The sequence below is a fragment of the Mercenaria mercenaria genome, chromosome 6 (genome assembly GCF_021730395.1).
Source record: "Mercenaria mercenaria strain notata chromosome 6, MADL_Memer_1, whole genome shotgun sequence".
Classification (NCBI taxonomy): domain Eukaryota; kingdom Metazoa; phylum Mollusca; class Bivalvia; order Venerida; family Veneridae; genus Mercenaria; species Mercenaria mercenaria.
The window spans coordinates 88,750,065-88,764,724 of NC_069366.1; the positions used below are offsets into that span (position 1 = coordinate 88,750,065).

The 14,660-nt window shown below is 32.9% G+C and overlaps 1 protein-coding gene across 1 annotated transcript in view; it reads right to left on the reverse strand.

The window, feature by feature from the left end:
* Positions 1-863: 863 nt before the first annotated feature.
* LOC123549866 (echinoderm microtubule-associated protein-like 6) overlaps positions 864-14,660 on the reverse strand; it is a 65,884-nt gene continuing 52,087 nt past the window's right edge. The window contains exon 4 of the mRNA XM_053546954.1: positions 864-5,002. Coding sequence (XP_053402929.1) covers positions 4,598-5,002 — 405 coding nt within the window. The 3' untranslated portion in view covers positions 864-4,597. The remainder of the gene's footprint in view (positions 5,003-14,660) is intronic.

Genomic DNA, 14,660 nt, shown 5'->3' on the forward strand with positions numbered 1-14,660 from the left:
TGACCTCATTCTATGATGATATGACCGGGGACCTGTTCATATCTTTATTTAATTTGACATATGATTTTAAAATAAAGAACACAGTCCTTAGCACGTGTTAATAAAACCAAACTTAGAATAAATTTGAAGATTTTCAAAATTTATGTTAAACTGACAACCAGTTTTGTCTAATAGTTGAAACAATCATCATGAAAGATTGTGAGCAATTTGCTTCGTGAAACAGGTACCAGAATTATTGACATCCAAAAATAAAATGCTGTAAGAGAAAAAACAGTCCTGAGAAAACTGAAAAAACAATCTAGTTTCCACTAAAATTCTTCAGAATTCCCATATTGTAACTCATAGCGAGAGTTTAAATACTGAAAGTACCGGTTGTCACATACTTACTGAGCTGATGATATTTAAGAAATTGCTGGTCAGTTTTCAATAATGAAAGGTCATATCTGTTACTTACTACATATTTACAACAGTCGACATTGTACTTGGGACCACCTCTATCAAGCGATTTTTGTATTAAAAGACCGGTCAAAATCCATCCCGAATATATTCAGTACATAAATTCATTCCATTAAATGTCTTTTTTATTAAACGGACTAGCGACCACATTAATGTAGTCCAACAGGTAAAATATTTGACAAAAGTTCTAATTTAGCAATGGGTACAAAGGGTCCCGTCGAGCATTTCCTTACCTGTGTATTTTAGAGTACGTTTTGCACTACCTGAATGCATTTACCTTTGTAACAGTCGAATAAACGAAAAATAAGTTTAAAATTTTTTCACGTTTGTGAAATATATATACATATATGTATGTTCATGAAAAATTTCAGTTACATTAACAATTAAGAATAACTTTTCTCCCCCAGCTGACTGAAATTTATTAAGAGACCATCCCATTAAGAGACCACTTTTTAGTAGTCCCTTGGGCGGTCTCTTAATACAATGTCGACTGTATATAGTTCTTGCATCTAGAATGACCTGATATCCATTCTTAAAAGATTGTAAGTAGCAGATAAGACCTTAGTCTTCAGGACATATTTCTAAAACCTACCGAAAACTGGGTCACAAGTTACAGATACGACCTTATATTATTAACAAACAACAGCTGTCTCCATAGGATGACACATGCCCCTGATGGCACATTGAATGAATAGTTATGGCCGATGTTAGAGTTTAGGACCTTTGACCTACGGACCTGGGTCTTGCGCGCGACACGTCGTCTTACTGTGGTACACATTCATGCCCAATAATTTTAAAATCCATGCATGAAAGACAAAGATATGGACCGGACACGCCCATCAATGCACTATCATGAAATATGACCTTTAACGTCTAAGTGTGACCTTGACCTTTGAGCCACGGACCAGGGTCTTGCGCGCGACACGTCGTCTTACTGTGGTACACATTCATGCCAAGTTATTTGAAAATCCATCCATGGATGACAAAGATATGGACCGGACACGAATGCACTATCATGAAAAATGACCTTTAATGTCTAAGTGTGACCTTGACCTTTGAGCTATGGACCTGGGTCTTGCGCGCGACACATCGTCTTACTGTGGTACAAATTCATGCCAAGTTATTTGAAAATCCATCCATGGATGACAAAGATATGGACCGGACACGAATGCACTATCATGAAAAATGACATTTAACGTCTAAGTGTGACCTTGACCTTTGAGCTACGGACCTGGGTCTTGCGTGCGACACGGGCGTCTTACTGTGGTACACATTCATGCCAAGTTATTTGAAAATCCATCCATGGATGGCAAAAATATGGACCGGACACGAAAATTGCGGACAGACTGACAGACTGACAGACCGACAGACGGTTCAAAAACTATATGCCTCCCTTCGGGGGCATAAAAATATACTGAAATCATGTGATATACTAGTCTTGTGTAATACACAATTTTTCACTTCCATTTTACACAATTTATACAAACAGGAGGGCCATGACGTCCCTATATCAATCACTTAGTCACTGACAACAATAAAAAGAAATTGCTTGCATAATACACAATTTTACTCATCATTTTGTACAGTTTATACAAAATATAAATTGTTTGCACAATACACAATTTTACACTACCATTTTACACAATAAATACAAAATACTAATCACATGATACACCTTTTATGCAATTAACACTATATATCTGATGCAAATTACACAATTTATACATCTGCATATCACACTGTATATACACTCGCATATTAAAAAAAAATATACTTTGCAAAATACACAACTAAAATATTAAATTACAATACCAAATTTATACAGCAAACAGGAAAATGTCAATTTTTTGTCTACATGTTACAAGAAAATATATTTTAGTTCTTGAAACGTGTGCAAATGTTGAGTTCTTGCACACCCTGGGGCTAGAGGGTATGAACGGTAACAGCATTTAAACTACCATCAGTAATAGTAGGTTTCTACTTTTCTGTTTTAAGAACTTTCAATTACACACTGATTTTTCTGTTCCTATCTATCAAAAATAAATTCAAATTAAATATAATGTCAACATTTTGCTGAATTTCAAGTCAAAATGGGGCCATAACTCTGGCAAAAACTAATGCATTGTAAATGAAATATCTTCTGCCTATATCTTGTGATCTTTTACCTCTGTACCAAAAAATGAACTTGACCACCTGTCCCTTGAAGACTCCAGAATATCTCTCCTAAACTTGTTTTATGGGGTTATAAAAAGCAATACTCGGTTACATGAATCCTTCTATAAATTGTCTGTCCATAGTTTCTACTATATGACGGTGTGAAGTTCAATACCATATTTTGTTGGGCTAGAGTCAAAACTATAAAAATAACTAATTATTTTATACTGATGTCATGTAATAACAACAGCTGTCAGTAAGACAGCATGCTCGAATTTTCTCAGAGCCTGACTCTGAATTATAGCTTTGCCAGGAAAAACTTTGAAAAACTTTAACCAAAACATTCTAAGTTAAAAAAGGGGCATAACTCTGTAAAAATTCAAATCAGAGTTATGGGGATTTTTTCTCCTGGTGTAGAATTGATAGTAAAAAATTATTTTAAGTTTCAAGTCAAAAGCTTTGATAGTAACAGAGATATTTGACTTCATCAAAAACTTTTAACCAACAGTGACACCGGGACCAGTGCAATAGCTCTACTTTTTCTTCGAAAAGTCGAGCTAAAATGGTTTGCTAGTCAACAGCCAAAACCAAAAAACAGCCAACTAAGGATGTAGGATCAATTTTTTTCTACTTAAGAATTTTTTCATATTCTGAGCTTGAAGAACATTAATTTCCAACATATATAAGAGCAGAAAAGGCACAGGTCAACACACTCATTTTATTTTATCAAGTAGGCGAAACTTCCCGTTTGGGAAACAATCTATGGGTTTTTCCCTACTTCCAAAAGAGGAAACTAAATATAGCACTTTGCTTTCCACTCAAAATATGCATGGTATCATTAAATAAAACACACCACTGTGAGCCCAGATTTTTCTAAATTTCTACCCATTTTTAAGTCCTAATAAATTTTTATTCAAATTTCAAAATTTCCCAAATTGGATATTTGTCTTCCCAATCAGGAAACTTAGATATATAATTTACCTTAAACTGCATATAAAATTATGGGGAAATCAATTTTCTGAAGTGTTCTTATATTAAGTAAGAGTTGATGTAAAAAAAAAAACTGCTTGCTGAACTCCAGGCAGTGGTTGTGACTATGATCATGAAGCTATAGTTTACCAATGTTGAATAATCAAAGGACAATAAATCAGTGAAAAATGATCCAACTCGAACACGAAGATAATATGAATATCTCCTCTTGTTAGTAAAGCTTCCGATGAAGTATGGCTATTAATTCCAACAAGTGGTCACTGAGAAATACTTCTGACAAAAATTGTACTATAATATACTACTGCTGAATAATCAAAGGGCAACTAGAGATGCTTTTGAGAAAAGCGCATGTCTCCCACAACTGCCCCTATGATTCAAGGGCCTTAACTCCAAAATGCCTGGACCGATTTGGCTAGTTATCGAACTTGGCCGAGGTCCCATGGTCAAACACATTTTGTTCAAGTTTGGTGAAGATCAGATGAGAAATGTTCGACTTAGAGTGTGGACAAGAGTAAAAAGGCCGATTTTTTGGTAATTCAAGGGCCGTAACTCCAAAATGCCTAGACCGATTTGGCTAATTATCGAACTTAGCCTGAAATGTTCGACTTAGAGTGCGGACAAGAGTTACCAAAACAATGTAGTGTATGACAAAACTGTTATTTCCCAAACATAGGTGTTATGTGTTTAATAGTCTTAATCACATTTTAATGTAGAGAAAATCAGATAGGAAATTACTTCATTAAGTTGCTGATAATATTTACCATGCAACTTGATATTATTAATGAAACATAGTATAAGGTAATTTATTCATATTAAAGGAGGGGAGATGTTTGGATACATAAGTCAATGTACTGTAGGCTCCGCCTTCATGAATATTAATAAGCTTTACTACTACTTGAATGTATGTATTGTTATATAATGGTGCAGTTCAGACCTTAGACCCATAATAAAACACCCTTAACTTTTCGTAGGATCGCGATTGTACTGTATTTTAAGTTTAAAGCAAATCCATCAAGAAGGAGAAAAAAGAGAAAGTGCAAAAAAAACTTTTATTCAAATTGGGGACGCTGAAAGACGCCAACGCTGGGCTGAGTAGGATAGCTCTCCTAACATGGACAAGTTCATTACAGAAATTTAGCAGGGTAAGGGTTAAAATACATACTTGTGTAAGAAGTGTAATCGATCCAGCTTTATCCACTTGTAAAATTTCTCCATTTCTAGTTCCCACTAATATCTTCCCATGTCCCATCACTATGGCACGTATGGCTGGTGAGTCCGTGAGGAGTCGACCTCGTGACTGTGGAGACAGTTTCTCTTGTTTTATGTGGTAATTCTTCAGGCATCTCTCAAACTGGTCATCCCATAGACCAATAACACCTTCCTTTCCACCAATCACAAAACCCTAACATCATAGGAGAAAAATCTATCTTGAATCATTGCAAAGCAATATAAATTCCAATAAGCAGTAATAGAGTTATCATAATATTTTCTTATACATAAATTTCTTGTGTCTAGTTGTGTCAAAAAGCATTTGATTGAGCGCAAGATGAAAATACCTTTTACCGAGTGAATACCTGTTAAAAATTGTCAATAATGACATAGCAAATAAATGAATATGGAAGATTTGGTGATCCCCAGTGAAATGCATTTTCATCTTATGTTATAAAAACAGTTTTTCTTCTTTTGATAGTACGAACCAGATTTTGCACATTCAGTAAAAATCAGTGAACTAGAGCTATCACTAAAGGTGATGAATGTACCCCCTGCATGCACTGACACAGTACATTGCAATCTGACGCACACAAGATTGCATAATTATGTTGACTGTATGTATATAGACTGTATGTATACAGTATAGTAACAAAAAACAAAGTCCCATAACTATGCAGAATATTTATCTAAAAGAATGTAACATGCACCATGCACAACTAGGGTTGGTACTGATCACTTGTGTGAAGTTTCATTAAATTGTGTCCAAGGGTTCGGAAGATTAGGCGCGCACAAGATTGCATATGTAGACTGTATGTACATAGTAAGTTAACAAAAAACAAAGTGCCATAACTTTGCATTTTTTTTTTAGCTCACCTGTCACAAAGTGACAAGGTGAGCTTTTGTGATCGCGCGGTGTCAGTCGTCCGTCCGTGCGTCCGTAAACTTTTGCTTGTGACCACTCTAGAGGTCACATTTTTCATGGGATCTTTATGAAAGTTGGTCAGAATGTTCATCTTGATGATATCTAGGTCAAGTTCGAAACTGGGTCACGTGCCATCAAAAACTAGGTCAGTAGGTCTAAAAATAGAAAAACCTTGTGACCTCTCTAGAGGCCATATATTTCACAAGATCTTCATGAAAATTGGTCAGAATGTTTATCTTGATGATATCTAGGTCAAGTTCGAAACTGGGTCACGTAGGGTCAAAAACTAGGTCATTAGGTCTAAAAATAGAAAAACCTTGTGACCTCTCTAGAGGCCATATTTCTCAATGCATCTTCATGAAAATTGGTCGGAATGTGTATCTTGATGATATCTAGGTCAAGTTCGAAACTGGGTCATGTGGGGTTAAAAACTAGGTCAGTAGATCTAAAAATAGAAAAACCTTGTGACCTCTCTAGAGGCCATATTTCTCAATGCATCTTCATGAAAATTGGTCGGAATGTGTATCTTGATGATATCTAGGTCAAGTTCGAAACTGGGTCATGTGGGGTTAAAAACTAGGTCAGTAGATCTAAAAATAGAAAAACCTTGTGACCTCTCTAGAGGCCATATTTTTCATGAGATCTTCATGAATATTGGTCAGAATGTTCACCTTGATGATATCTAGGTCAAGTTCAAAACTGGGTCATGTGGGGTCAAAAACTAGGTCAGTAGATCTAAAAATAGAAAAACCTTGTGACCTCTCTAGTGGCCATATTTCTCAATGGATCTTCATGAAAATTGGTCAGAATGTTCACCTTGATGATATCTAGGTCAAGTTCGAAACTGGGTCATGTGCGGTCAAAAACTAGGTCAGTAGGTCTAAGAATAGGAAAACCTTGTGACCTCTCTAGAGGCGATATTTTTCAATGGATCTTCATGAAAATTGGTCAGAATGTTTACCTTGAAGATATCTAGGTCAAGTTCGAAACTGGGTCACGTGGGGTTAAAAACTAGGTCAGTAGATCTAAAAATAGAAAAACCTTGTGACCTCTCTAGAGGCCATATTTTTCATGAGATCTTCATGAATATTGGTCAGAATGTTCATCTTGATGATATCTAAGTCAGATTCGAAACTGGGTCACGTGGGGTCAAAAACTAGGTCAGTAGGTCTAAAAATAGAAAAAACATTGTGACCTCTCTAGAGGCCATATTTCTCAATGGATCTTCATGAAAATTGGTGAGAATGCTCAGCTTGATGATATCTAGGTCAGGTTCGTAACTGGGTCATGTGCGGTCAAAAACTAGGTCAGTAGGTCTAAAAATAGGAAAACCTTGTGACCTCTCTAGAGGCGATATTTTTCAATGGATCTTCATGAAAATTGTTGAGAATGTTCACCTTGATGATATCTAGGTCAAGTTTAAAAGTGGGTCACGTGCCTTCAAAAACTAGGTCATTAGGTCAAATAATAGAAAAACCTTGTGACCTCTTGTAATGTAGCGTGGCCATTTAATACAACAAACATAACCTTTTAACCAGTTTTATTTAGCATAGCAACAGTCTTCAATATTTAAACATAACATTTTAGCTAGATATTATTAAGTAAAGGTGACCTTATCAATCTAGCATCTATAACCCATCTTTCTCTCTATCTCTAAATCTCACTCTCTCTCTCTGACCGTAGATAATTATATTTCAGCATATATATTTAATTAAGCAGTCTAGCCGCTATGTAAAATTACACAATACGTCGTGCATTTTTCCTTAACATATCTAACTTTGATCCCGGAAGTAAATGATATAAACGACTAAGTATACCTGTTTAACCCTTGGGCTACATGTTTTGTGACAGGTTTGACAATTCAGCTTTTCAATTTAGATCAAGTATTATAGTTTATCATCTTTCTACGTAGCATATTAAACAATGATTTATAGAATATACAATATTCCGAACCTTTCAAACCTGTTACATTACAAATCCCTTCATTTCTTCCACAAAATAATAAAAAAAAATTAATAGTAAATCTAAGCTAAAACAAATCCTTAATGTTGATCGTTTAGAAATGTTGCCGAGGGTTCGCCAGGTATAATTTTAGTAAACATAATTAGCTTTTGGATGCACGACTTAAACAGTTCGGTAATTTTACACATACATATTAAAAGACAATTTAAAGTACATAATATTACAGATAGATACAATTTCTCAGTATTTTGGCATCAGAATAGTTAGTGCAAGCATAATACAAATATAATCGAGGAATTTCTTAAAACGTGATGATTTCTTTCATACAAATAAAGTGCATTTTTATTTTTTTTTCAAAACATTCGTCTTTTATTTTTTAACAATTTTTACATTATAAAATTGAAATTAAATTTTTTTTTCTTTGCAAAATAAATCTGTCTATATTTTAAACGTTTGCATTTTAAAACAGAATATAAAAAATTTTAATATAACTCTAAAGTTTCACTTTGGTCGGGTTAAACGTTGTTTTTTTTCGTTTATCTTTCTTTTTGTGGAAATTCCCGGTTTTTCCTGAGACTATCAGAGCTTGGGTCATACTTTAAAAACATAAGGGGTTTCTAAAATTAGAAAGAAAAATTTACAAACGGGTTTTTTTAATACTAAAAAGTCATTTTTTTAAAATTTTAAAACACCTTAAAAAATCACATTTTCCCAAAGATACGAATATTTTTGAAATCCAATTGAAAATTTTTAAAAAATTTAAAAAACCCCCGGCACATGTAAAAAGTCCAGATTGAAGTTTCAAGGTTTTTAATATCCTTGTCATGTTTTTTTTTTTTTATTGCGTCATGCAAAAGTGTATACGCCAAAATCGGTTATCTATTTTTTAAAAAATTTAAAAAAATTTTTGGAGTTTTTGTTTTCTAAAAGAAATACATTTTGTATGAGTTTACATTTTTTTAAAATCCATTTGTATGCACCGAAAAATTTTTTTATTTTTTTTTTTATAAATTTCCTTTCTTTCTTTTAAATTTCAAATGAAAAAAAAACAATAAATGATAAAATTTTTTTTTAAAACAAATCTGCCCCCCAAAAATATCCCCCATTTCCCCGCAGAGTAAAACATCATTTTTTCGGTCATGTGGAAACCAAGTCTCTGTTTCGCTTTTGTTCACTGGGCGTCCCATATTTTCCGTAAAAATTTTGTCTGTTTTGGGTTGAATTCAAAATTTTGCACAAAATCTGGGTTGCGGGAAAAGGGCCCGGGGGAAATCCTAAATTTTGGGTAATTACAAAAAACTGCCAAAAAATACTTCCATTTTTTTTAATATGTTAATTCTTTACAGTTTTCAGCTAGGGCCCAAAATATAGTTTTTCATATCTTCTTGGAAAAAATTGTCTTCATAACCCAATTTTTTTGGAAAACTGGGGCCCGGGTTTTTTTCAAAAAGGGAATTGCTTTTGGGAAATTAAAGTTTAATATTGACGAGAACCCTGACATCGTGAAAAATAATCTTTCCCTAAAATGTTTTTTTTTTTTGTCTTGTTTTTTTGTTTTTTTCCCTACACAAAATTTTCAGATTTTTTCCCTTTTTTCATTTTAACTTTTTTCATAAATTCTGTCTTAACAAAGTTTTTTAATTGTAGTGGAGAGAAAGTTGATATTCATTATAGCTCGGGGTTATTTTTCGTTGATTTTTGGGATTATTCATGTTTTTCATTTTGGGCATTTTTGGCGTTCCCCAGGGTTGCTGATATAGTTGCTGTTTAATAAGTCCTTGAGGGTATTATTTTTTCCCGCTTTGTTTTCTTTGGGTAATATCTGCGTTAAAAAACCGTAAATTTTGTTTTTTCCCCTTTTTGCATATGTACAGAATGTTAGTAAGGGCATTGTTTTTTTGGTTTTTTGTGTGCGGGGCCCGTGTTTTAAAAATTTTTTGTTTTAAAAAATTTAAATTAAATTTTCCCCCGAAATTTACGAGACTCAGATATAAAAAGGTTTTATAACAATGGCCATGAGGATTGATTAAACCGAAATTCAATTTTATTATAAGGTAAGTATTTTAAAATTTTTTATCTTTTAACGGTTAAAAAATTGGGTTTTTTTAAATATAAAAAAAAACTCTAACTTTTAATTTGCATTTGAAAACAATTTTTATTTTATAAAATTTTTTCCTAAAATTTTTGGGGGCAAGTAAAATTTGATCCCAATTTAAAACGAATAAAAAAAATTTTGTACTGGGGGGGCCCGCTTTTTCTTTTTATTTCACAGCATTTGTGACCATGTTTACTTTATAAATTTAAAAAAATTGAAAAAAATAAAAAATTTAAAATGAATACTTTTAGGTTTTTAAAATTTGAACATGTAGATTTGATCCCAAAAAATGGGAATTTAATCGTTTTAAAGAAATTTTATTCTTTTTCGGGGAAATTTTAACGGGGGTAAATTGTGCAAAAAACAAAATTGCAGTAAAATAATTTTGGCTTGTTCCACAAAAAAGTCGGGAGAACACAAAATCTAAATCAACAAATCAAATATAAAATAAAATAATTACGAAAATGTAACCCTTTTGCTTATTCGGCTTATTCTATGAAGATTATTAAATTTTTTTTATGCCTCTTAAATTTATCTTTCTGCTTTTTTCTTTAAAAAAAATACGTGAAAAAAATTAAAAATATCTTTAAAGATACTGGAAAAGGGTTTTAAGTGTTTTAATAAAACAAAAATTTCCTTATAAAATTCAAAAGGGTTTAATTTAACTATTTTTTTTTTTTTTAATCTTAAGCTAAAATCTTCAGAAATATGTTTAAACGGGTGCGGGGAGATTTTTACCTTTGAAAACCGGTTTTTTTGTAACGGGTGCGTGTTTTTAAACCCTTTTCATGAACCGGTTTCTGGAACGGGTTTGCGTGGAGAAAATCAATAAATGACCCCGGTTTCTGAAACAGGTGCTTTTTGGGGGAAATTTTTAATCTTTGGAAAACCGGGTTAAATGTAAACAGGTGCGTGGGGGAAAACTTATCGTGACCCCGGTTTTTTTATCTTTTACAGACTGCAGCGGGACTTTAAAATTGCAGAAAAAAACACAAAATATACAAAAAAAGGTTACCCAAAGGAAATTTTTTCTTTATGTTAACATTAATCAATACCATTTTTTGGTTTTTCTACATTATGACTTTTTTTCATTTTTTTTCTTATTTTACTAAAGAATGCTTAAAAAGTGGAACCCCCCACGATTAATTGTTTCTAAACGGGGCCCCCAAAAACCCCTAAATTTTTGAAAAACAAAATTTCAAATGTGAATAACAGCATAGGTATTCTGTTCTCAACTTTTTAAAGAAAAAAATTTTACTTCGGTTCAAATTTGTTTTTTCTACTACCTTTTACAAATGCAGAAAAATTTTTTTGTCCCTTTAAAAAATTTAAACCCAAACACCGAACAGTTATAATAATAAATGTATAAAACAAAAAAATTTTAAATTGAAGCTTTTTTAAAAAACAACAGGGTTTATAAAATTAAAACCTTGGTGAAGTCTTTTTGGATTTATCAACGTCACCCTTGCGCTATTTTTTTTTCCAATCTCTTTTTAAAACATTTTATGTTATAAAAAAAGAAAAAATATTTCTAAGATAGGACCTTCTTTTAAGCCCTGAAAAAATTTGTTTTAAAAAGTTAAGGTCAAAAAACAAGGTCTTTAGAAACCCTTGAAATTTTTCTTTTTTGTTTTTTTTTAAATTCTCCCTGTGATTTTAATTTTCATTTGTAGATATTTTTGTTTGTCTCAGTAAAAATGTTTCATCAGAAAGGTTTTTTTTTGGGGGTGTCTTGTTCATTTTTAAAAACCCGGGTTACTTTGATTTTTTTCAGACGGGTTGACAAAGATTTGTGTACCCAAATGTCATCTGCTCTAGGGACTGTTCAGAAGGCGAAGCACCTGTTTTCCATACGGGATTCATTATCAAGGAAATTGGGTTTTTTCTGTATTGTTACCCTTACTAGCTAAACTTTCGCCAGTATTGTTGCTTTTTTTTTCCGTTTTGAGTCTTTTTGTTCCCTACTCTTTCTCTTAAATTTTTTCCCTTAACTGAGCAAAAGGAATGTTTATCTTCTGAGGAATTTTTTCCCACGTTCTTGACGGACCCTTTTTGTGCTTTTAGGCTTTTAACTTTTCTGATTTTTTTTGATATTTCGCATCAAAAAACCTCAGTTTTCTTCTTACTGTTGAGTTAGTTTCATTGGGGTTTACTTAGTTAACCCTTCGTTTTGGGGAATAACCTTTGAAAGTTTTAAAAACTTTTCGGGCCATTCGGCAATGTTAGAAAGGGCCTTTTATCTGATTTTGCATGCCCCTTGAACAACTGAGGGGTTCAAGCGGTTTTTAAATTGGGTAGTAAGGGCCCTTTTTGTTCAAGTTTTCCTGAAATTGTTTTTTCCCCCAGCGATCTTAAAGCTTTTTTTTTTCTTTGTTTATTTCTTTTTAAAAGACGGTTCTTTTATTTCGAACTTAATGTTTTTTTGTTTTTTTTGCCCTTTGTGCCTTATGTTTTCGTTTTCGAGCGCTTTAAATTCTATAAGCAGTAAGGAAACTTTTCATGTTGTTCTTGAAAAAACTATTTGGGAAAATCTTCGCCCTGGTATTTAGCTCCCAGGGTTTTGCAAATTATCAAAAGTAAAATCGGTCTTGTTGTAAACTAAAAAGAAAGCGTGAACTTTTGGGAAATTAAAAAGAAAACCCCCCGGGGACGTATGGGCCCGCTAAAGACATATTAAGGGGAGAAACCCCCTTTCGTGTAAAATTTCCCTTTAACTTTTTTGCTAAAAAAATCATGCAGAAATCTGTGCAAATTTATTTTTGTTTTGCATTTCTTTCAGGGTGGTATGCTTTTACATTTAAACATTGTCAAATTTTTTTCTTTAGAACTTCCCTAAAGGCTAACTCGGAAATTCTGACCCTCGGGCATGAAATTTTCTGGAAGGACTTTTCCCAAATTTTGGATTTTAATTTTCATCAAAAAAAAGTCTATTACTGTAATTTTTACTTTTTTTCAGGAGGCCCAAAGCTTCTGGGAAAACCCCTGAAAATTCAACAAAAAAAAATTTATGTAACGATTTCCCTAAGTTTTTTTTTTTTTCTCATAAGGGCCCCATTTTCTATTTTAAACAATAGCAAATGGAAAAGGTTTCAAATTTGTTTCCCCTTAAAAGGGGCTTAACCTTTGTCAAATTTTTAGAAATGGCACCCCAACACAAGTTTTTGACATTTCTATGAAGTTCTTTAAACTATTTTTGGGCCCGTTACTTGGTTTTTTTTAGTTGCAAACAAAGTTGGGTCCAGGGTGACCATTGTTGTATATTCTGTTATAACTAATGATTTCAAATGACTAGGGGCATACGTCTCATAAAATGGTTTTTTCAACTGGGTTTGAAATATAGTAAAGGGGAACAGTTTTCTCTTCTAAAACTTTCTTGAAATTCAGGGGGGCCTTTCTTGGGGGTCACCCCATGTTTTAAAAAAAATTTTTTTTTATCTTGGGAAACATTGGAAGGAAGACTTTTTCTTTTTCTAATCTCATATCTAAATCTGCAAAAAAGCTGGGGGCATTTTTAATAAAGAAAAATTTTTTTTTTGATATTTTTGTTAGCTACTTTTTTTCGGGTTTTTAAATTTTTTAGAGTTTATAACGTTAATGCTTTTCACTGTTTTTTTTTCGAAATTTTTTAGGTATTGTCATTTTTATCTGTTTCCCAATTTTTTGCTCACTTTTTTTTTGTTTTTTTTTCAGAAAATTGGGGGGTCCCTGAAAAGAAATCAGCAATAACCAAATTTTCCTTCCCCGGAAGGTTTCCTTCTTACAGTTGGGAACCACTAATAGAAAAATGCCCATAACTGAATTTTTTTGTTTTTTCATTTCACTTTTTAATAGATATTTGGGTGGAGAATGGTCCCCTTTGATTGTAAATTTTTAGCATTGTGTAAAAAAATTTTAAAATTTTTAAAAGTTGCAAAGAATAAAAAATGGGGATATGCCCCTTTTTTCAATTAAAGGGGTGTTTTTCTTTTGGTTTACTTAGTTTAGAGATAGAAAATATATAGGCCCCTTTTTTTATTTTCATCTGATTTGGTGAATTACACGCTTGAGTTTTAAACACCGGGGCCCATGACTATCGCTGGCCTCGGTTTCCGTGTAACGGCTTGTTTGGTCTGGGTAATAAAAAGGAAAAAGCTGTTAATTTTTTCCTTTTAATTTTTTCAAAACTTTTCGGGCATTTTCTTTCCAAATAAAAGGAGACTTTTTCCCCTTTTAAGGGTTTTTAAAGGTTCTGCTATCTCTGAGAATGAGGGGGTGAAAACGGGCGATAAAACGAGGATGCCCCCAAATTTTTTTTCAATTTCACGCACTTTTTTTTAAAAAGGAAGTGACCTAATAGTTTAACTTTATCAGGGGTTTTGGGTTTATGCCATCTTCATCTATGACAAAAACCCAAGTATTCGGTTTTTAGGGGTGCATGAAAAAAACACTTTTCCAATTTTAAATTTAAGTTTATGCTCTCTTAACCTTTTAAAAATAATATCTAATGGCGTTTTTTGTTTTCTAAAAGTTTTACTGAATATGAGGGCAGTCATCTAAAACCCCAGCAAAAAAATTTAACCCCCTAAGCCCTTTTGACATTAAATTCCCGGAAACACCCCCGGGGGATTAACTAATCCGAAGCACATAACGTTTTAAATTTGAATAGACCTCTGAATGTGGTTAAAAAGGGTTTTTTTCTTTTTCTTTTTTTTTCAATCGGTTTTTTCCAAAACCTGAGCGACAGTCTAGGGTTTTTTTAAAATATTTTGAATCACCTAAAAGAGCCAATTTATCACGATATGAGGAGAAAGGGTTGCCCGTGGGGGCTCACCAGGGGGTTGATCCCCCTAAAGTCTATACAAAAACTGGTACGTTGTCGTTTTTTTTTTT